The sequence below is a fragment of the Megalopta genalis genome, chromosome 14 (genome assembly GCF_051020955.1).
Source record: "Megalopta genalis isolate 19385.01 chromosome 14, iyMegGena1_principal, whole genome shotgun sequence".
Classification (NCBI taxonomy): Eukaryota; Metazoa; Arthropoda; class Insecta; order Hymenoptera; family Halictidae; genus Megalopta; species Megalopta genalis.
Genome location: NC_135026.1, coordinates 3348345 through 3372518, shown reverse-complemented (window position 1 = coordinate 3372518; position 24174 = coordinate 3348345). Strand labels below are relative to the sequence as shown.

Genomic DNA, 24174 nt, shown 5'->3' with positions numbered 1-24174 from the left:
AAAATGTGAAATAATTGTATTAATTTAAAAAATTGCAGATTGTTTTAGTTTTTTCTTTTTTTTCTGTTAGGAATAAATAATTATGCGAGGACGAAATTATTGTTCGAGGGAATTCTTTTTGGTCGAATATTTTACTCGGATAACGATTACTTATTTTCTGTAAGATTTGGATTTATTTGATTGGAACGGAGATTGAAAAATTATTTGAACACAGATTGCATAAGAGACCACGTGCAGAGTATAATTTTTCATTGACTATATTACGGCTACTAAATAATGATTTCATTCGGCGATTAGACTAGTTAGAAAGCGCGTTTCTCCAGCTTTAATTTGAGCACCCAAACGTTGAAAACCTTCGACGAGAATGGATTTTAAAAACGATTTGAATTTCCATTGATGGAAAAGGGTACTAGCAGCGCCATCTCTCGGCGAAACGGTGAAACCGTTCGGCAGAATACGGCGATAAGCTTGGGCGTTTCTCCACGGATGGCGCCGCTTGTACCATTTTCAGCGTTATTGTTATATTATTGCTATTTTAACGCTGTTTAATAGCACAAGAACAAGACAAAGCAATTGTATTCGATAAATTTTAACGTCTCGATTAATCTTGTAGCTTTTAGAATCGATTTGAGCCCCGGACAGTCGAGAAATTCCATCGAGAACAGATTCTATAGTCGATTCGAAGTAATTCCTTGAAGATGAATTATCTTCCTCTAAAAATATTTCTTCTCTGTCTGTTCTTCTCTGTCTATTTCTTTCTGTCTGTACGTGCTAAATTATAATTATAATATTGTAATTTATATATTAATAATTATATAAATACTTACAATCTCGAACCACAGTAGCGGCAACACGAAATTTTCAAACTTTTCCACTCGGGCCATGTGACCGATGTTCTGCAGGGCCATGTTTATTTGGAACCGGAATGCCAGGTTCATCGGAAGTCCCGATTTTGGCTGTATATAGGCGTAGGACTCGTGGAGATCTGTCTGTGGATTCAAACCTTCCACGGCCTCCAACACGGTTGAGTCTGTTTTGTAGAAGTGGGGGTAGGACAGAGCGATGGGGAAACCTGAAGAATTTACAAGAGAATTATTTATCAAGAGTCCAAACGTTCTATTCATAATATATAAATATTTATAATATATAATTTATAATATAAATATTCTATTTAATTTTTAAACATCCTATTTCATTCTTAAATATTTTTAAATATTTTTTTTAAATATTTCAAATATTCTAGATGTTTTAAATATTCTGTTTTATTTTTAAACAGTGTCTGTGCCAGTTTTTAATATTTTGTTTCAGTATTAAATATCCTGTTTCACGTTTAAATATTCTATGTTACTTTTAAATATTCTATTTCACTTCTAAATATTCTATTCTACATTTAAACATTCTATCTCATGTTTAAATAATTTATTTCACTTTTGCACAGTCTGTTTCACTTTTAAACGTTCTATTTCATTTTTAAATATTCTATTTAATATTCTATTTCATGTTCAAATATACTATTTAATTTGCAAATAATTTATTGTTGTTAAATTCGAAATAATGAAACTGCCAGTATTTTCCTACCGTAATAACAATCGGTGACGTCGATTAGGCCAGCCTGGAGACAGCGTCCATGACGACAGAAGCACTTGTTCTCCGGATTATAAACGCCGTTGTCCAGTTCGTTCTCGATGATCGTGAACTTGTACGTGTCCAGTGCGCTTATCGTCTTCTCTCCCGTGTGAACCTGCAACAATTTTCCAAATTGTCAATCACTCCGGCAGTGTAAATTCAAGTATTTACTATTTTATACAGGTCGTGCCAGAAACACACTGCAAGGGTTGCTCTTGAGCGTGGTAACTTTGCGGGAAAAAATCGCAGCCGCGTCTCTCTTTTCTTAAATTAAAGAGGAAGGGTCGTACTTCATTTTACTGCAAACGGCATCTCGGAAAAAAATTTATAGAAGACCGTGCATTTCGTAAAATTTAGCAATTATCTATGTGACAAACATGCTCTTGTATTTTGAGGGTTACAGTGGAGAGAGTGCATCGAATTTAAAATCAAGGAACAGTACGTTAAAGCAGAGATTCCAAGCTTTAATTTAAAAAAAGAATCATTATCCTATGATGACTTCTTGCGGAGTTATCAGCGGTCGAAGTTGACCGATTTCTATTCACAGTGCTCGGAATGCTTCGCAACGCAATACTAGGCTCCGCCTCCCCACTGCCCGCGAGCCAGTGGAAGCAACGCGGAGGGAGGGGGTGGAGCGAGGTGTTGCGGAGGTGGTCAGGAGGCGGAGCCCAACGTCGCGTACCGAAGCGTTCCGAGCACTGTGAATAGAAATCGGTCAACTTCGACTACCGATAACTCTGCGAGAAATCATCGTAAGATAATGATTCTTTTTTTAAATTGAAGCTTGTAATCTCTGCTTTTCTTTTGGGCGATATCTTTCCGACGCGAATTTTTGCGAGCGGTATTCAACGCACCATGCGAGCACTGCGGCACAGACTCTTCCTGAAGAAGAGCACGGTGTCGTTCGGCTTGATGAAACCAGGGAACTTCGTTCCGTCGCTGGAGCCGTTCACGTTCGCGCACTTCCCCGTCCATTGCGGCAGATTCACGTCGCCGTTGTACTTTTCAATCAGCCCCGACATAGTGACGTCGGTTTCTCCAGTGTAAACTGTTTCGTAATCCCCGTCAAAATCGTACATCTGCAAGGCAAATAGCAAACGAAATGATACAACAACAAATCGATTACTTAATTATTTGTTTAACGCGAAATTATCGTAGGAATAATTAAGTCACAGAAGATATAAGTAGTCATAGAAAAGATAACAAATTTGTATATATTATTTTTGTAAATATTCTATTTTCAGTTTTAAGAGTATCCTATTTCATTTTTTAATATCTTATTTTATTTGCAAATATCTTGTTTCAGTTTTAAATATTCTATTCTATGTTTAAACAGTCTATTTCACTTTTTAATATTCTATTTCATGTTTAAATAGCTTATTTCACTTTTAAATAGTCCATTTCATTGTTAAGTATCCTATTTCATTCTTAAATATCCTATTTTATTTTTAGCTATTTTGTTTCAGTTTTAAATATCTTATTCCATGTTTAAATATTCTACTTCATGATTAAATAGCTTATTCCACATTTGAATAGTCTACTTCACTTTTAAATAGTCTATTTCATTGTTAAATATCCTATTTCATTCTTAAATATCCTACTTCATTTTTAATTATCTTGTTACAGTTTTAAATATCCTATTCCATGTTTAAATAATCTATGTCACTTTTAAATAGTCTACTTCACTCTTAAATATTCTTATAGCATGTTTAAATCAACAAATCAAAATTGTAACTATTTTTCATTTGATTAAATGAAATCCGCAAATTCACTTCAGACAGATTAGCATTGCCACACCTCCAACGTACTTACCCTATCAATTAGTCCAAGCTTGTCGAACTTGATCCACGCTGGCATCATCTTGTTGCCGAGGGTGACGATCGTGGACTCGTAGCCGAACATGAACTCTCGAGCAGTCATTCGAACCAAAGGCTGGGAATCGGTGTGATGGATCAACATGTTCAAACCGAGCCTGGTGAAATAGGCCGCATCCTTCATCACATTGGTGATGCTCTGGAACGAAGAAAATAGGCCAGTTTAATCGTCGTGTCAGATTTAATGAACCAAAAAATATATAGCAGAAGCAACAATAGAACCAAAATTGTCCAGACAACCTTAATACGTTCAGATTGAAAAGGATTTCAATAATTTTGTTTAAAAAGTAAAACTTTTTTAAAATTTTATATAAGAATCAACAGCAAAACATCTTGCTTAAAAATTAAAACTGATAAATTTTGCTTGAAAATTAAAACTGATAAATTTTGCTTGAAAATTGATACTTGAACAATTTTGCTTAAAAATTAAGCGCTAACATTTTGTTTAAACATTAAAACTTAAACATTTTCCTTGAAAATTGAAACTTAAAAAATTTTGCTTAAAAATTAAGATCTAACATTTTGTTTCAAAATTAAAACTTATAAATTTTGCTAAAAAATTGAAACTTAAAATTTTCTTTAAAAATTAAGAGTTAAAATTTCGTTTGAAAGTTAAAACTGAAAATCTTAAAAATTAAGACTAAAAATTACCCTAAAAAATTAAAACTAAAAATTGCTCAACGATCATTTTTTCCTCGGAGAAATTCGCAGTCGCCGACGGCAATCTGCGCCGCTTATTCTCCGTTTGTAGTTTATCTGCCGTGTTCCAAGTGTCGACGCGTTAATTAGCGGGCAGTTTGTTATCGCGAGGCGTTTAACGAGGGTGTCGATCGTCGGCCGCTTGTTCGCGCGACTCAACAAGCCTATTGTTCCGTTTGGTTCCGCGACGGTCCGATCAATCTCCCGCGCGCTTTTTTTTATCCAACGCTACGTTGAAACGACCGCCGCGCTTCCGCGGTTTTTATCATCCGCGAAAGTTCATTGACGCCGTTGTAATTGGCCGCACGTTCGCGGCGGCGAGGATCTCGCGCGCCCGCGCATCGCGTCGGCATTCCTGACGGCCGCGTGCATGCATTTATGCATGCATGCATGCACGTGTTACATAAGGATGCACTTCGCAAATTATTCCGGACTCTGTTTAGCAGTCGACGACCCGCGAACCGTCCCATCGGCGTTCCTCATCTTCCATTCACGCCTCCGTCGATAACCGCTGGATCACCTCGATACGTGCACAGCGATGTTCGAGCCGCTGTAACTTCGCGGGAAAAAATCGCACGGACCTCCACTTAGGCTTGTTTCAAAGCGCGAAGTCTCTACCTTCATAATACCTAGCTGTCATTCTCCGGGAATCGTTTCTTGTCGCGAAACGCGGCAGAAAATTGAAGCAGCTTTTTGAGACATTTGGAGAAGATGACAGAAAAGTAGCTGCAGTTTCCGCTCCGTTTTGCAAATGACTAATTGGAATAAAACATTAGCAATCGTGCCGACGTTATTGTTCATTCCACGAAGGATGTTTCATACGGTCTCGTGATTGGATTCTCGTAAATATTTGACGACACTGCGCATCACGTGTCCAACGTATCGTAATTATTTAATTAATACACGTGATCATATTCTTATGTAATGCAATGTCCTCTGTACGATGCAGCCTGTTGATCAATATTTATCAGGAGAACAACACCGGATATCGGCGATTAAATCGGTTTCGAGGGAAAAAAAGTTCTCGCGTGACAATTTTTTTTCCCACAGACTCGTTTATCGGACGTAAGCGTGATGCACGGAATTTCGCAGCAGAGGACGATCATTGTTTTACTTTGAATCGATCGGAGTCTGTTGCGTCACCACTGTCAAAGCAGGAATAAAAATAAAGAAAATACGAGACGGCGATAGAAATGAAAAAATGCGAGATATCAATAGAAATGAAAAATTGCGAGATGGCAATAGAAATAAAAATCTGAAAGATGGCAATAGAAATAAAAATCTGAAAGATGGCAATAGAAATAAAAAATTGCAAGATGACAATAGAAATAAACAAATTGCAAGGTGGCAATAGAAATAAAAAAGTGAAAGATGGCAACAGAAATAAAAAAATTGCAAGGTGGCAATAGAAATAAAAAACTGAAAGATGGCAACAGAAGTAAAAAAATTACAAGGTGTCAATAGAAATAAAAAATTGCAGAACGACAACAGAAATAAAAAAATTGCAAGATGACAACAGAAATAAAAAACTGCAAGATAATAACAAAAATAAAAAAACTGCAAGATGGCAATAGAAATAAAATATTGCAAGACGGCAATAAAAATGAAAAGTTAGAAATAATAATGCAAATGGCTAGAAATCCGAATCGAAGACAGTGAATCTATAATTGAAAATCAAAATAGTCCAGCAAAAACCATGTCAAAAGTCGCGACGATATTCGCGCTGGAGCCTTGGAGTTGTTCTAGCGCGACTCACCTCGACCTCATGAATATTAATCTTCGTTCGAGTGAATAAGGAAGCACAGTGGACAGAGAGACGATTGTCCGACGGAAAATGGAAATATCCGCGAGAAATCGATGACTCCGATCTACGCGATTGCACGCGGCTAGATATTGATCTGTACGCGTAATCGAATAGCGATTTACCATTTCCGTCGTCTTTTTATCGCCGCGCGGCTCGTAACCGGCTTCAGAAGCGAACCTTGGGCCTGGCCGATTAACATACGATTCGATTTATGCGACGAACGCGTCGCATAAATTCTATAGGATGTTTAAAATCTCTCGTCGCACTTCGAAAAAGGTGAAAAGATTAAATCGTTGCATCTAGTCTCAAGATACAATGCTCGATAAATTTTCAAGACCTGCGAACGCTGATTTTTAGATTCCCGAGGCGATTCGAAGCAACTCTTTCTTTTGCGGAAATGTCCTACGAGGCTCCGTTAAAAAGTTATCGATGAAAAACGCACAGCGCCACGCCCCGTCCGTCGTCGCCCCGCCCACGTGCTCTAATTGGCCTGGAGTAGATCGCCGATAACTCGTCAACGGAGCCTCGTAGAGCATTTTCGCAAAGGAAAAAGTTGTTTCAAATAGCACGAGGAATTTTAAAACGGATCATCGGCTGTTCGTTTCTTGAGCATTGAGTTCTGAGGCACCATGCACGGCTGCGCGATTGAGCTTGCAGACCGACGCACGGCGTTTGACACCTTGCCAAAGATTATCTCGGCTCCGACCGACGCAAACCGGGCAGAATGGTAGAAACCGGGCAGAATGGTAGAAACCGGCTGCGGTTTAATAAGCGGGTCGCCGCGCGCGCGCGCGTATTATGCTTCCTTACGCGCGGTTACGTGGCCACTCTCATTCATAACGCGGAGGAACACGCGGATCTTTCTGCGAAATCGGAGTTTTCCGTACGCGCTGTAACCCGAAGTTGAACAACAATGTGAAAGCATGCTCGCGGCAGCCTTCGTTGGTGCAACAAGGCTGAGGCAAACACGACTGCGACGATTAACGTGCGTTCTTTCAACAAGCTAGGTCACACCGGCCGACATGATACAATCTACGATTCTGTTGACATGTTTACGGATTATGGTGCTTATGGTCTTGTAACACAGCTTGTATAATGCGGGGTCGCCGCTTGTAGAACTCTCTGGGAGCCGGTGAAATCTATTTGTTCTGGGCAATGGTTGTACAACGCCTCATTGACGATGAAAAGTACATAAGTGGGCTAATGGGAGGAGACTGTAATCAATTGCGGAGGATACGGTCTTCTTGTGTTGGACGAGAAAGTACCGCTACGGTGTTTATCTTGTGAATGTCGGATAGGGGAACATAATGTCGAGATACGTAAAGGCTGAGGAAGCGTGGAAACATCGTTTAGAGATAGTTAGAGGAATGTACGGAAATGTCCGGGGAACGGCGAAGTACGCTTTGCTGCAGCAAAGTACCGCAAAGTACAGAAAAGTACACGAGAGTACACCAAAATACAGTAAAGTGCACCAAACTACACGAAAATATACTAAAAGTACACCAAACTACATCAAAGTACACTAAAGTACATTAAAGAATACTAAAACTACACCAAAGTACACTAAAGTACACAAGAGTACTCCAAGATACACAGAAATGCACCAAACTACACCAAAATATACTGAAACTACTCCAAAGTACACCAAACTACATAAAAATATACTAGAACTACAACAAAGTACACCGAAGTTTACAAGAGTACGCAAAATACACTAAAATACGCCAAAGTACACAAGAGTACTCCAAGATACACCAAAGTGTACTAAACTATACCAAAATATACTAAGACTACACCGAAGTACACCAAATTACACAAGAGTACATCAAAATACACCAAAATACACAAGAGTACAAAATGTACCAAACTACGCCAAAAGTTACCAAGACTATACCGAGGTATACAAATTACATCAAAGTACCCAAAAATACGTCGAAGTACACAAGGGTACACAAAAATACCTCAAAGTACACACGAGTACACTAAAATACACCAAAGTACACACGAGTACTCAAAGATACACCAAAAGTATACCAAAATACACACGAGTACTCCAAGATACACCAAAAGTATATCAAAATACACAAAAATACACACGAGTACTCAAAGATACTCCTAAAGTATACCAAAATACACCAAAGTACTGCAGAGTACTCTAAGCTACACCAAAGTACAGAAAAGTACACGAAAGCTCCAAAAAACACAATAAAATTAAAGGAACAAAGAAGTCGAGACAAACTAGCAAAGGAATCATAAAGCCCGTCTCGGCTTGCTACAGTGTTGTCAAATCTCTCACGGCTAATTTTTCTATAATTCTGGAATTAGACGTACCGAGTAATCAACTCTGCAGTAAAACGAAAGCAACCGGTGATTTCCGCGGAATTTATTTCGAGACGCGTGCTCCGAACGATGAGATCCTCTACACGATGTTTTATGGTAGTTCGTCGTGGATCACGCAGACAAGTCAGCGAATTTAGTGTGGCAATCCGTCTCGGAATTGCTGCCGATTGTTGTGCAAACGCGGATTATAGTTCCGCGTGTTGTAAGGTCAGCGACAGAGAAGAACGAAGATTTCCGGAAGTTCTCTTGTGAAACGCGGCGCAAGAGCGTCTCTTATTTTAACGGTGTCCTTTATTAAAGCGCAACAATTTCACGGTGATTGTGTATGCTACTGTTATCTCACAACCGGGAATCATTGTCAATCATTCGTAGGAGTTGCCGTGCATTTAGGACGACGAGTTCTAATTTCAGTTGTAGCTATGGTGACAGTACGGGACTGTCAGCCATTTGTTCAGTTTGTCCGTGACACTGAAGTCCAGAGGACTGAAGTAAGGAAACTTTATGTTCAAGAAACTTGAGTAAGAAGACTTTATTTCCATGAAAATGGAGTAGAAAGATTTTTGGTTCGGAAGACATAAGACATCTAAAAGATTGAAGTAAAAGATCTTCAAAAGACTGACATCCAAAAGTCTGGAGCCCAAATCATTGACATCCAAGGGACTGACGTCTTAATGACTGACATCCAAATGAGTGACGTACACTGCAATGACGTCCAAGAAACTGGAGCGAAAAGATTTTATCTCCTAAAGACTACATGTGAAAAACGAAAATCCAGATCATTGACATCCAAGGGACTGATGCCCAAGAAACTTTAAGAAGGTTAAAAAGGTTTAAGGTGTAAGAAGACTTTATGACCAAAACATTGAAATAAAATGATTTTACATCCAACAGATTGACATCTAAAAGACAGACGTCCAAAAAAGTGATGTCCAAGGATCTGACATCCAAGAGTGTGACGACCAAAAGTCTGACATTCAGGGGACTGCAGTAAAAAGAGACTTATATCCAAACGACTGACATCTAAAACACTGATGTCCAAAGACTGATGTCCTAAAGACTGAAGTCTAAAAGCTTGGTGTCCAAAGACTGATGTCCTAAAGACAGAAGTCTAAAAGCCAGATGTCCAAAGACTGATGTCCTAAAGACTGAAGTCTAAAAGCCTGGTGTCCAAAGGCTGATGTCCTAAAGACAGAAGTCTAAAAGCCAGGTGTCCAAAGACTGATATCCAAAAGTCTGAAGTCTAAAAGCTTGGTGTCCAAAGACTGATGTCCAAAACTCTGATGTCCTAAAGACTGAAGTCTAATAGCCTACTATCCTAAAGACCCAATACCAAAAACCGATATCCGACGATTCGACTTCAAAAGTCCAATATCAAATAATCTCAAAATAAACAGAAGATAATAATCGCCCACAGCACCCCGTTCTCATCCCGCTGCCGCTGGGAACCCCCGAAGGTTGTTTGCTCCGTCCAACCGGTCTTCAAATGAAATGCGTCGCCGCGTTTTTCTCCAGCGTCCGCCGAGAAGTTTCTCGCAACGTCGAACAGTTTTATTGTAGCGAACAGTATTATTTTAATGACCGTAAAAAAACCGTTATTCTTTCGCGTCACAGTGATCTACACGATCTCGGCCAGTCTCTGATCGACGTTCGCGTGACCCTGGCTCGAAATTGCAGCGTCGAACGACGCGACGACTTTGCTGCCCGTCGTCATATCTGAAACAGCGCGGACGTCTAACGTCCGACGCGTTTCTTTTCGCCTTCGATCCCTGATCGCGATACATAGTTACGGAATCGTGAAGCGCATAATCGCGCCCAGAGGTCGGCAAACGTAACGTCTGTCGGCGTCGTAAACGCCGGTCGTAAATATCGATCAGGCGGTTCGCTTACCAGCAGCGCTATGTTCGGCAGGATCAGGAGGTCCTCTTCGGCACCGGCGCTCATTTCCGGCACGTACTTCAACGGGTGGTACACGTTTGCGGTTACCGTCCCGTTAGGGTTGAAGTCCACGTCTTTGTGCTCGAAGGCCTCTCTGAAATTCATTTCGTCGGTATTTGTTTTTATTTCCTTTTTTTTATTATTCAACTTTTATTATTCAATTATTTATTATTCAATTACTTATTATTCAATTTACTATTACTCAATTTTCTATTATTCAATTATTTATTATTCTATAATTTATTATTCAATTTCTTATTATTCAATTTTTTATTATTCAATTTTCTATTATTCAATTATTTATTATTCAATTTTCTATTATTCAATTATTTATTATTCTATTATTTATTATTCAATTTTCTATTATTCAATTTCTTATTATTCAATTTTTTATGATTCAATTTTTAATCGATCAGCTTACCTGTACACGTAAGGCCCGACCTCTTGGAACTTCAGCTTGCTGACCTTGCCGGACATATAGTCCTCGTGGTTGGTCACGTTGAACAGGTAGACCTTCAGGTAGAGATCGATCTCTGGTTTCCGCCACATCTCGAAGATCTCTCCTCCGGGCCCGAACGTGACCTTGAACTTCAACAGCATCTCGTAGGGCTCGAACACGACGAATATGAAGCCGAATGCCAGGCTGAACAGGCCCAGTGCCATCAGCCAGAAAATGTCTGTGTAAACAGAAGTGAATTGTGATTTATTATTCCAGTTAATTGTTTTCAAGAAAATTTAGTATTTATTCAGCTTAGAAAATTTAGAGCAGCATTTACTTAGCTTAGAAAATTTAGAGCAGCATTTATTTAGCATAGAAAATTTGGAGCAGCATTTATTCAGCTTAGAAAATTTAGCGCAGCATTTATTCAGCTCAGAAAATTTAGAGCAGCATTTATTTAGCTTGGGAAATTTAGCGCAGCATTTATTCACCTTAAAAAATTTAGAGCACCATTTATTTAGCTAAGACAATTTAGAGCAGTATTTGTTTAGTTTAAAAAATTTAGCGCAGCATTTATTCAGCTTAGAAAATTTAGAGCAGTATTTATTTAGCTTAGAAGTTTAGTTAACAGAATTTGTTATAAATAAGTTCCAACAATCAGAAATCGCAATGTTTTAATTTTCAAGCTGATAGAAAAGGGTAAATTTTGAAAATTAGATATCTCGGAGAAAGTTTTTGAAAAATTCTGAAATTCGAGAAAAGGTCGTTCGGTCGAATTTCGCAATTGCGAACGCGAGACTCGTCGTCTGACCCAGAAGTGAAAGAAAGACGTCGCCCAGCAACGTCGCATATTTTTCGTTTTTGCGAATCAAACGGATCGCGACGATGTTTCCACGTTCTTTTTTTCCTTTCCAACCGGAACTGTCGGATCATCGTGACATTCAGATTCCGTTCCGCCTCTTCTCGGCGACCAGGACATCTCGCGGTAATTATTCACGCAACTTCCGACGTCTTTCGAAACACATTACGTGTCGCGAATAGCTCGCCGAATTCCGGTTCCCCCGTTCGCTTCGTTTCGAGAACGTACGACGAATTTTAATAGATCCGAATTTTAATGGAACCGCGAGAACTGGTTTCACGACCCCAATGAGATCTCGTTTTCCATTAACCACCCGGTAGAAAAGACTTGCTTCGATCGATTTTTCAATTTCTTGCCAAAATGCAACAATCGCTCGCTATCCGCAAGCGACGCGTTTCTTCGGTCGGCGCGTTCGCGATGTTCGTCCCGATATTACGCGACATCCACCGATGATGTCATCGGCCAGCAATTGAACGGAGCTGCGCCAGAGGGCGGCGTGGTCGGTCGACGCGACATTATTTTATTCAACTCGCGGAGATAACTTTTTCAGCAATTTTTCAGCAATATTTCAACAATTTTTCAGCAATATCTTAACAATTTTTCAACAATTTCGTTCAGCAATTCTTTAACAATATCTCAACAATTTTTCTGTAATTTTTTAAAGCAATTCTTTAGCAATAACTCAACAATTGTTCTATAATTTATCGACAATTTTTCAGCAATACCTCAATAATATTTCAACAATTTTTCAGCAATATTTCAACAATGTTTCACCAATACCTTAACAATTTTTCAACAATTTCGTTAAGCAATTCTTTAGCAATATCTCAACAATTTTTCAACAATTTTTCTGTAATTTATAAAACAATTTTTCAACGATTTTTCAGCAATATCTCAACAATTTTTCAACAATTGTTCTGTATTTTTTTCAGTAATTATTTAGCAATATCTCAACAATTTTTCTATAATTTATCAACAATTTTTCAGCAATATCTCAACAATTTTTCAGCAATACCTTAACAATTTTTCAACAATGTCGTTAAGCAATTCTTTAGCAATATCTCAACAATTTTTCAATAATTTTTCCGTAATTTCTCAACAATTTTTCAACGATTTTTCAGCAATATCTCAACAATTTTTCAACAATTGTTCCGAAATTTCTCCACAATTTTTCAACAATTTCTTTCAGCAATATCTCAACAATTTCTCTTTGCTTTCACGTTCATCGGAAAAATTGTGTTCCCTAATCGCTGCGTGCAGTTCCACGTTTTTCACGCATAATTACCATCGACAATCGTTCGACGAACCGTTAATCAATTAGAATCGGCGATTTCCAACGATTTGTCGCAGCTAATCGTCTATCTTGTTTATTTTGTCCGCGGCAGAATTATTCCTCGACGAGATTGTAAACGAATCTGGAACGCGCACGTCTCTGACGTAATTTTCGGACTCGTTTCGCGAAAACAAGCGACGATTACCGGCAGCCCCATTTAATTCGCGTAACATTTGCGTCTCGACGCCTCGCTGTTTATCGGAATTTATCGCTGCATAAATTTCGCGAGAACGTCAGCGTATATTTATTTCTTATTCATCGATCGGACTGCGAGGAATCGCGGGGATCCTTGGATTGCTTCTGCGATTACGATCGAAGGATTTCTTTGTCACGATCCGCGCCGTCGCTGTATTCTTCCTCCGCGCTCACGGTCCTTCCGCATTGACTCCAAAAATGTTGCACTATCAATGCTAATCGCTTAAAGGATTTTAGTCATGGTTCGAGATCGGGGATTTCGCTTTTTGTGAGCATTTTAAGGGGACTTGCCACGGTTGATTAGTCTAAATAATATCGTGGACATGCGTGAGATTATCGTAGGTTTTCAATTATTTTTCAATTTTTCCAACAATTTTTCAATTTTTCAGTAATTTTTCAATTATTTTAAATTCTGTTCAATTCTTTTCAGCAATTCTTCAATTATTTTCAATTCTTGTTCAGCAATTCTTCAACAATTTTTTAGCAATTTTTCAGTAAATTTTGCTGCAATTTTTCAACAATTTTTTCAGTAAATTTTGCTGCAATTTTCCAACGATTTTTCCAGCAATTTTTCAACAATATTTCAACAATTTCTTTCAATAATTCTTCAGCAATATCTCAACAATTTTTCTGTAATTTATCAACCATTTTTCAGCAATTTCTTTCCACAATTTTTCGGCAATACCTCAACAATTTTTCAACAATTTCTTTCAGCAATTATTCAGCAATATCTCAATAATTTTTCAACAATTCCTCAACGCTGTTTCAACAATCTTTTCAGCAACTTCTCAACGAATTTCCAACAAATCTTTATTAGCAATTCGTCAGCAACTCTTCACTTAGAAAGCCGTTAATAAATAAAGTGTCAACTCGTATCTCAGAGAAAATTAGAACACTATAATCAAAGCGTCAACACACGTTTGTTTTCTTGATCCAAACAGTCGATCTACTTCTCTGTGTCTCTTTTTGCTTTCGTTTTTTGGCGCGAAGACTGCAGTGATCGATGACATCGAGATCAAGGTAAATGCTAATCGACGCTTTCGGCTATCGGAATGATTCTCTCGAATGCAAATGGCTCGCGGTGACTAATATTGTCTCGTTAGAAATCCATGTTGAGCGCGGCCGCTTTTTTTTCCAGTCTGTATCGATCGCTCAACAAAGTTGGCGTTACGCAACCGCGGACGGCAGCTCTCTAAATCTGCCATAACATGACCAAATGGGAGAATTTATAATAGTCGTTAGCGTTGAGTGTTTGGGTTTTTATTCGCGGCACGCGCGGATTTGTGAAACAGAAGTTTCTGGTGCAGCTGGGGCCGTCTCTTCTTTGTTCTATGTGCGGTGTTCTAACAATTTCTTTGGCCGGTGAATAATAATCTACCGAATTAATTTTTTAATTAATTTTATGATTGCATATAATTTAGTCATCCCCCCCTAAAATCGTTTAAAATTCATAGAAAGTCCTATAACTTCCTGTAAAATTATTTACAATTTGTATAACTTCCTGTTACTTCCTATGAAATTGTTTAAAATTTATAGAACCCTCTGCAGGATACTATAAAATTTATATCATCCTCTATAAATTTCTATAAAATTCATAGAAGTCCATAAAATTGTATAAAAATTATTTATACCTGTATAAAATTGTATACAACTTATTTTTCTTTCTATAAAATTATACACAATTTATTTATGTTCCTATACAATTTTATACAATTTATTTATATCTCTATAAAATTCTACACAGTTTATTTATCTCCCTATAAAATTCTACACAATTTATTTTACAATTATATAATTATACAATTTATATAACTTCCTATAAAATTGTTTAAACATTGCATAACCTCCCATAAAATTGTTTGAAATTTTTAAAAAATGTATACAACCTTCTAGAAAATTCAATAAAATCTATATCACTCTCTATAAAATTCTATAAATTTATACGACCTCCAATAAATATATTTATTTTATTATATACAAATTTTATATTTATCACCGAACAAAAGAAGCAATCCGCTGTCCCAGCAACAAATTAAAATTCAAGCATAAAATCTCTGCACATAAAACAGCCAGGAAAAACTGATTTTTCACATCTCAGATTATCGCGTCTCGCGGTTCGTTTACCGCGTTTTCTAATCGAATCGTTCAGCAAGGTGAATTTCATTCAACACGTGTCTTGTAATTGTAGTCATCGGCATTGTCCGCTCACCACATGCCGACTCATCGAACGTGTGTATCGGCCGATTGCCTCGCGGACCGTTAAGAAATCCCACGGTAAATCATTCGCTATGCTTGAGCGTGACGGGGAAAAACGACCTCAAATTTTCTGTCTCGGTAATCTTTAGAGATTCGCAATCTCTTTGCGGTATATCGTAGCGCTTGTATATTGAAACGAACATTGTGATCGACGGTGTTTGACTACGTTTGATGATGTTCGATGACGTTTGAAGGGAGTAACTGGTTAGTAAACAGATAAATTGTGGTGATAAAATTAAAGAATAAAGTAGTCGTTTCGTTGCAATTTAATTTTATAATATAAACCTGATGTTTGACGGCGTTTGATGATGTTTGAAGGGTGAAACTGGTTAGTAAAAAAATAAATTGTGGTGATAAAATTAAAAAATAAAGTAGTCGTTTCGTTGCAACTTAATTCTATGCTTTAACTCTGACGTTTGGTGGCGTTTGATGACGTTTGATGAAGTTTGAAAGGAGTAAATAAGTAAATAAATAAATTGTGGTAACAAAATTAAAAAGTAAAATAGTCGTTTCATTGCAATTAATTTTTATACTGTACGTCTGACGGCGATTGTCGGTGTTTGATGGAATTTGACCGCGTTTGACGTCATTTGACGGCGTTTGAAGTGCAATAACTGTTCAATTTAAGTAAAATAAATAAATTGCGGTAATAAAATTAAAAAGCAAAGATTGCAACATTTGACTGGTTGAAGGGAAACCAGACTACATTTTTTAGCTACATTATTATTTTATCTTCTCTTATTTCTCATACTGTTTTACCTCGTGTAACTCGTGTAACTAATGTAACTAGTGTAATTAGTATAACTTGCTTTTTGAACCGTATTTAAATAAATACAATATCATAATTTTCATAAAATAACAACATAAAGTGGTAACATTTAGTGCAGGAATTGTGCGACCAAATGGACCGATAGAACGTGTCCAGGAAAAAAGCAAAAAAGTCCGCAGACGACGCGCAACGGTGCGCATCGCGGAAAGTGTTCGTCGTTTGGGATCCTCGCGGCGGCGAGGGAGCTTCGACTATAGCGAATCGCTTCCGACCTTTCGAATCCGCCGGGCGCACGGTTTAATAGGCAGATGGAAAATCCTAAACAGGGATTTAGGATTGGCACACGCGCGTTTCGCAGAAGGAGCCCCGGCGTCTTGCCCCCGGCTGTCGCAACGATCGCTGGCTGCCAGTGCGACGTGGTGTGGCAATAATTTTCCGACGGTAATCGGGACGCGAATGCGAATCGGCCGGACGATAGAAAGCGCGTGCTTGCCCTCTCCTCCCCCCACCCCTTGGTTAGATTAGTGGATGGAAAATAAGACCGGAAAAAGCGGCAGAAATGTATTGGCTAATTATTTCAAGCTATCGTTTAATTTGTTCCTTTGTTGATGAGACGATTTGTCGAGAGAATAACAAAATAGACAAATAAATAATAAAATAATAAGATAATAAAATAGTCGAATAAATAATAAAATAATAAGATAATAAAATAGTCGAATAAATAATATAATAGTCAAATAATTGAATAAATAGTAAAATAATGAAATAGTTAAATAATCGAATAAATAGTAAAATAATAAAATAGTCGAATAAATAATAATATAATCGAGCAAACGATAAAGTAATAAAATAGCCAAACAAATAGTAAAACAGATAGTCGAATAAATACGATAGTCAAATAATTGAATAAATAATAAAATAATAAAATAATAAAATAGTCAAATGATCGAATAAATAATAAAATAGTAAAATAGTCAAATAATCGAATAAATAACGAAATAATAAAATAGTCAAATAATCCAATAAACAATAAAACAATAAAATATCCGAATAAACAATAAAATACCCAAATAAATAATAATATAATTGAGCAAATAATAAAATAATAAAATAGTCAAACAAATAACAAAACAGATAGTCGACTGAATAATAAAATAATCGAATAGATAACAACAATTCTCTGTCCTCTCCGCCGGTTCACGGATCCTTTAATAACAGCGGCCGGCGCGCCGGGATTTCGCAACAGAAATAAATCGCGAGTGGTGAGGCCACGTGCACTTGCACAAGCATTTTCAGAGGTAGCTATCCGGCTCGCAGTGTGTCAGTTCGGTCAGTTCGGCGACGGGTGCACCGGTAACGAGACGGGACAGGACAGGACAGGACCGAGACGAGAAAGACTGGATGGAGAACGAACGGCGCGGCGGCAGGTCGTGCGCGAACGCGACCACCGATCATTATCTTTTCTAGGTTGTTGCTCAGGTGCACCGGGATTCCTTGCGCGGCCGCCGTTGTTTCCTGATCCGCGACGCTCCTAAACTTCGCTCGCTGCCGGCATTCATCCCGGTAAACTATCTTCGCCGGACATGCGGCACGGTGTACCGGCAGAAAGCGTCCAATTACATAAACGGAGCACGCTTTTATCGGTTCGATCGACAGGGTCATTATGCATGATAACGTTCTGTTCGTTGGTTCATCGTTTATTTTATTGTCCGTTCGAACATTTTATTATTTGCTCGACCGTTTCCTTATTTGTTCGACTATTTTATCGTTTATTTGATTATTTGATTATTTTATTAGCCGATTATTTTTCATTACTTATTTCATTATTTATTCGATCATTTTATTGTCTATTCGATTATTTTATTATTTATTTTATTGTTTGACTGTTTTAATATTCATTTAATTATTTTATTATTTATTCAACCATTTTACTGTCTATTTGATTATTTTATTATTTATTTTATCGTTCGACTATTTTAATATTCATTTGATTATTTTATTATTTATTTTATCGTTCGACTATTTTAATATTCATTTAATTATTTTATTATTTATTCGACCATTTTATTGTCTACTCGATTATTTTATTATTTATTTTATTATTCGACTATTTTAGTATTCATTTAATTATTTTATTATTTATTCGACCATATTATTGTCTATTCGATTATTTTATTATTTATTTTATCGTTCAACTGTTTTAATATTCATTTAATTATTTTATTATTTGTTTGATTATGTTATTATTTTATTATTTTATTACTTATCTTATTGTTTCATTATTTATTCAGCTGTTTTATTATTTGTTTTATTAAACGATCATTATTATTTATTCAATTATTCGACGACTCTATTATTTATTCGACTGTTTTGTTAGTTGTTCCAGTTTCAGTAAAAAGCACGGCATCGACGTGGTGCGGTAATTAAATCTTTTTGCGCGTTGATTATGGAATCTGATAGTAGGACACGGAGGCATGCAATAATCGTGGAAGTACGTATCTGGAAGTTAAATTCTCGTCTGTTTTTCTGTGTTACATTTTTGCAATTGTAATTCGTTCATTTGCAGATCCCCGTGCAAATGAATTCCACGAACGATCAAAGATATGCTTTCTAGTCATCAGGATGGACGTCTCTAATTAGAACAAAGTTAAATCACAGCGGTACAAATCGAGCTGAATCGAACCGAAATTAAAACAAAGCTGCGCAGATCAAATCGAATAAAGGCAAATCAAAAACCAAAATTAAATCAAAGCAATGAAAATCAAACTGAATCGAAGCAAAATTAAATCAAAGCAATACAAATCAAACTAAATCAAACCAAATCAGACAAATTAAAGCAAATTTAATCAAATCAAACTAAATCGAACCAAATCAAACCAAATCAAACCAAATTGAACCAAATCAAATCATACCAAATTAAACTCAATCAAACCAAATCAAACCAAATCAAACCAAATCAAACCAAATCGAACCAAGTCAAACTAAATCAAACCAAATTAGACCAAATAAAACCAAATCAAATCAAATTGAACCAAATCAAATCATACCAAATTAAACTAGATCAAACCAAATCAAATTAAGGCAAACTAAGGCAAGCCAAATCAAATCAAATCAAACCAAATTAGACCAAATCGAACCAAATCAAACCAAATCAAACCAAATTAGACCAAATCGAACCAAATCAAACCAAATTGAATCAAATCAAATCATACCAAATCAAACTAAATCAAACCAAGGCAAATTAAATCGAACCAAAACAAACTAAATTGCACCAAATCAAACCAAGACAAATTAAAGCAAACCAAATCACACACAAACCAAACATTACAAGATTCTTTCCGAGGGAAATTTTTAAATAAATTGCTATCTTGGTATTGCTATGAATTCCAATCTTGCCATTGTTATAAAACAATACGCTCAACGCTTTGCATTATCGAGTTTTATGATTCGGAAATTAGCACAGTCTATACCGAATAGGATACGGTTTACACAACGTTACTCCCGTTTTTTGCCAATAATTTCCTCGTTCGCTCCAGAACGAGCGATCAGATAGCGGCGACGGGGAAACCTAAATAAGGATTTGCTACGATTATTCCACTTCCTCCAGAGCAATCTAGCAATGCCGAGGGAGCACGACAAGGTATACTTTAGAGCACGGTCGAAAACACGGCGATGAAAAAGAGTCGGTGAAATTGTGATCCAGAGCGGGCATTTCCATGCGCAACGAGATGCTCGTAAAATTATGCGATAAGTTAAGTTTGCTGTCCACGCGTGTAATAATGGGCTCGTTATTGTTGTCCTGAAATTTTGTCCGTAATGATAGCCCGCGAAAATTAGTTCTTTCACTTTCCTGGCACTTTCCTTTTCCCGTTCCCTTTCCAATACCCGGATTCCGTTGGTTTACGCAAACGCAGATTTGTTAGATTACTGCGCGCTGTTTGCGGTACCGATTACTGTGGTGCCAATTAGCATGTTGTTACATTATTCTTTACTTTAATAGTCGAATAAATAAGAAAATAATAAAATAGTCGAATAAATAACAAAATAATGAAATAGTCGAATAGATAATAAAATAATGAAATAGTCGAATAAATAATAAAATAATGAAATAGTCAAATAAATAATAAAATAATGAAATAGTCGAATAAATAAGAAAATAACAAAATAGTCGAATAAATAATAATATTAATAAATTATAAATAAACATCGACAATTATATTATTGTAAAAATGGTCCCAAACTTCCATAGTTAATTACTAAAAAATAGTCCCAATATCGACACCTGTCAGGGTCAGAAAATTATCTCAAAAATCGACAGTGATATTATTTGAAAAATGGTCCAAAATATCGACAGTTATATTATTGCTAAAATGGTACATTAAATCGACAATTAAATTTTGTAAAAATGGATCTAAACATCGACAGTTATGTCATTGTAAAAATGGTCCAAAACATAGACAATTATATTATTGTAAAAATGGCCCCAAGCATCGACAATTATATTATTGAAAAATGGTCCCAAAAATCGACAGTAATATTATTGCAAAAATGGTCCTAAACATCGACAGTGACATAATTGCAAAAATGGTCTCAAACATTAACAATTATATCATTGTAAAAAATGGTCCTATAAAAATCTACCGTCCAAAAGCTCTCGATTGGCTCGCGCGTCACGTTTCGCGCGCTCTTAGCGAGCATACCCGTGAAACGCATTTGGGGGTGGGGTATTGGCATTCCGATGGATGTATCAAATGCCAGGCGACGAAAGATCAAATTACGAAGTTTCACTTATGGCATTTTCAAGCGTGCGCGCGCAGAACCGTGTCACACAAGCCAACCTTCGACGGGGTCCGATGCTTCGGGGTTACGTACACTCCCCCAAATGTGTCCAAACTCTCAGCATACTTGCGCGGTTTCCCTAATCAATTATCTGGAGGTTTTGCAAACGCTCTATGTTTATTAATAGACAATGTTGTCCGATCGTCGCGTTTGGAAACAGCTTCTTGGAACGGTTGATTTACCACTTAAAAATTTTACCATTTTTATCAGTTGTTGACGTTTTAGCAAATTGGTGGTGCAAATTCAATTTCTTGGTAAATATTAAAGTATATTAGAAAATGTATATTAAAAAATATATTAAGATATATTAAAAAATATATTAAAATATATTAAAAAAAATATTATATAATATTATATTATAATATATTGAAATATTATATAATATTATATTATAATATACTGAAATATTATATAATATTATATTATAATATATTGAAATATATTATAATATATTTCTCGGTGAAACATAAAAATATATGCAAAGTTTGGCATAACCTTGACATAGTTGTCGAATTGTTACGTGAAATTATTATCCTGTCGGAAGCAGCTGTTGTTTTAAGAAAGGCGCGATTCGATAATCGCGTCGTGATTAACGCGTGCGGTAACCAAACGACGGTAAACAAACCATCATGCGATAATATACAACGGTGTATTTTATTGTCTTTTTTCCTCTTCGGCAGGGAACCTTCGCCCATATTTCTTTCGATTCGGATCGACTCGACTCTGTGAAATATATTTCTCCGTTCGAATTTCGTTGACGAGCTAATCGCCGCTGTGCAGCATACATTTCTACATACAGGGTGAGTCACAAATTAGTCCCCATGACCTTCCAGCCTCGTCCGACAAAAGAATGTTTCCCATCGAAGTTAATTAGTACTTAACTGACAAGAAATTGCACTTGTTTAAATTAAAAAATAAATTGATTTTCGGTTAGAAAACGAGGTCACCGTTATATTTTTAAACGGAACTAGGTAATTTTAATTTTATGGTGTCATAGGCGACGTCGAGACGAATTCAACGACCTGCCACACGGTGACCTTCGGACGACATTGAAGGAAGAATTGCCGTGAATCGTTTGCCATAATATTTGAAATAATTTGGCGACACGTAGCGGCGACGCCTCGCATGTAAACATAAACAAATGAACGTAAACATCACAAATTTATCACGAAGAGCAGATCTTTGCGTTGCGGAATTGTATTCTTATTTACATGCACATATCTAACACGAGTGTTTTCGTTTCTTTTTTTATATGAACTTTTCATTTGTTTTATGCGTTAAGATCTGAAAGTGAATAAATGAGCATTTGTAATATTCACATTCATTTTATTATTATTATAAAATATATATCATTATTTTATTATATTTTTCAAATATCGTGGCAGTCGATTCCTGGCGATATTTCCTTCAATGTCATCCGAAGGTCATCGCGTGGCAGGTCGTTGAATTCGTCTCGACGTCGCTCACGATATCGCAAAGTCAAAATTAACTCGTTCCATTTAAAAATATAACGGTGACCTTGTCTTTTTACCCTAAATCAATTTATTTTTAAATTTAAACAATTGCAATTTCTCGCCGGTCGAATACCAATTAACTTCGATGGGAAACATTTTTTTGTCGGAAGAGGCTGGAAGGTCATGGGGACTAATTTGTGACTCACGCCGTATACATACTTACTACATTTACGGTGCATATTTGATTTCACAATTGGCACCGCGGAATTTGCATGTTATGCTTTGTAAATCATCGCGTCCGCGCGTCATTTTGCAAGAACTAGAATCGATTAGATCTCGCCAATTAGTACGTCCTGTTGCGCCTGAAAGACCCGCAGGTACGCCATAAGCGCGCCTAAAAATATCCGCGGTCCAATAATTCGACGCGCGAAATAAATCGCATCGGAGCACTTTATTACTTCCGTTGATTTCGAGCGTACAAATTGGTACAGTTTTTGCGCACTTTTCAACGTCTAAAAAAGCAGAGCTGTTCGACGTGCCTCGCGGCGAAGACAAAGGCGAAGCAGCGGACGAGCGTCTTAGGGGAACGAGAAAAGGAAGAGCGAAGCGTGTGTTTATGTTTTCGTGCCGTCCTTCACCTCTCACTCGCACGCACTGCCGTTACTGCCGGTTGTCCTGTGCTCGTTCTATTTCGCTGAGCCTACGGTGGGCCACCGTCTTCGGCCAAATACAATAATACATTACAATGCTAGAATAAAGACGATGACTCAACTTTCTTATTTCGAATTCTTTATCCATGAAAATTTCTTTAACATATCGGCGAGATTCTTGCAATTAAAACGAGTCCAAACATGACACGTTTTAGTCCATATTTATTTAATAACATTATGATTGTTCTTATTTTGAATAATCAGAAATATTTGTCCAAACTATATCATGTTTGGACTCATTTTAATCAGAAAACTGTCGGCAATACGTTAGCGAGAAAATCGGTTTAAAAATGTTAAAATTTAAAAAAGTTATGTCATCACCAGTTGTTTCTCAGGGATTCGAGTCAAAGTTCAGCGATTCCGTCGACCTTAGCATCGACGTAGCGAGAAAATCGATAGATTACAGAGACGTGACGATATCACGGTCCCACGTGGAGCTGAGGAGGGGGCACCGTTGCCCCAGGGAGAGGGGCCTGAGGCCCCCAAAAATGCTTGCCCTAAAATCGCTGTCCGTACAAACCGTTGAACAGTTTTGATCTAAAAGTAGAATACAGATTGCTGTGTAATGAGCAACCCGAGAATTTCTTTAATTTAATGAAGCTGTAAAAATCGGCCATAGATGAAAGGCGCGAAGGAGGGGGGGGGGCGGAGTACTTTAAGATAGAACGTGCTGCTTTAATCAGCCGATTCTATCGAAAACGCGAGATCGAATTTGACTTTGTAATTCTGATATTAAAGCGCCGTTTCTTTCTTCTCCTTTTTTTTCTACATCGTTTCTTGCTTCCGACGAATTTATTGCCGCGTACAGGTCGTGTTTTTGATATTCTAATTCATCAGGGCTCGTCCGTGCCCGTTTCCCTGCCCGGTTCACGTGACCCATGCGCGTCACAGTTTTATGCCCACGCAGAAATTCACGCGATCGGTGCATTCGTTCGCTGATCAGCGACGCTATTATTAACGTTACCGATAAAAAAAGCGTTACTTCTGTATATAAATATGTATATATCCGAATATGTATATATATAAATTATATATGCATAAT

At 37.1% G+C, this 24174-nt stretch overlaps 1 protein-coding gene across 2 annotated transcripts in view; it reads right to left on the bottom strand.

Annotated features, from left to right (window-relative positions):
* LOC117225719 (scavenger receptor class B member 1) overlaps nucleotides 1-24174 on the bottom strand; it is a 53175-nt gene that overhangs the window by 2093 nt on the left and 26908 nt on the right. For both annotated transcript variants that reach the window (XM_033479443.2, XM_033479442.2), the window contains exons 2-7: nucleotides 10700-10955; nucleotides 10231-10372; nucleotides 3439-3639; nucleotides 2481-2705; nucleotides 1579-1741; nucleotides 828-1072 (exon numbers count right to left, since the gene is read on the bottom strand). In XM_033479443.2, coding sequence (XP_033335334.2) covers nucleotides 828-1072; nucleotides 1579-1741; nucleotides 2481-2705; nucleotides 3439-3639; nucleotides 10231-10372; nucleotides 10700-10955 — 1232 coding nt within the window. The remainder of the gene's footprint in view (nucleotides 1-827; nucleotides 1073-1578; nucleotides 1742-2480; nucleotides 2706-3438; nucleotides 3640-10230; nucleotides 10373-10699; nucleotides 10956-24174) is intronic.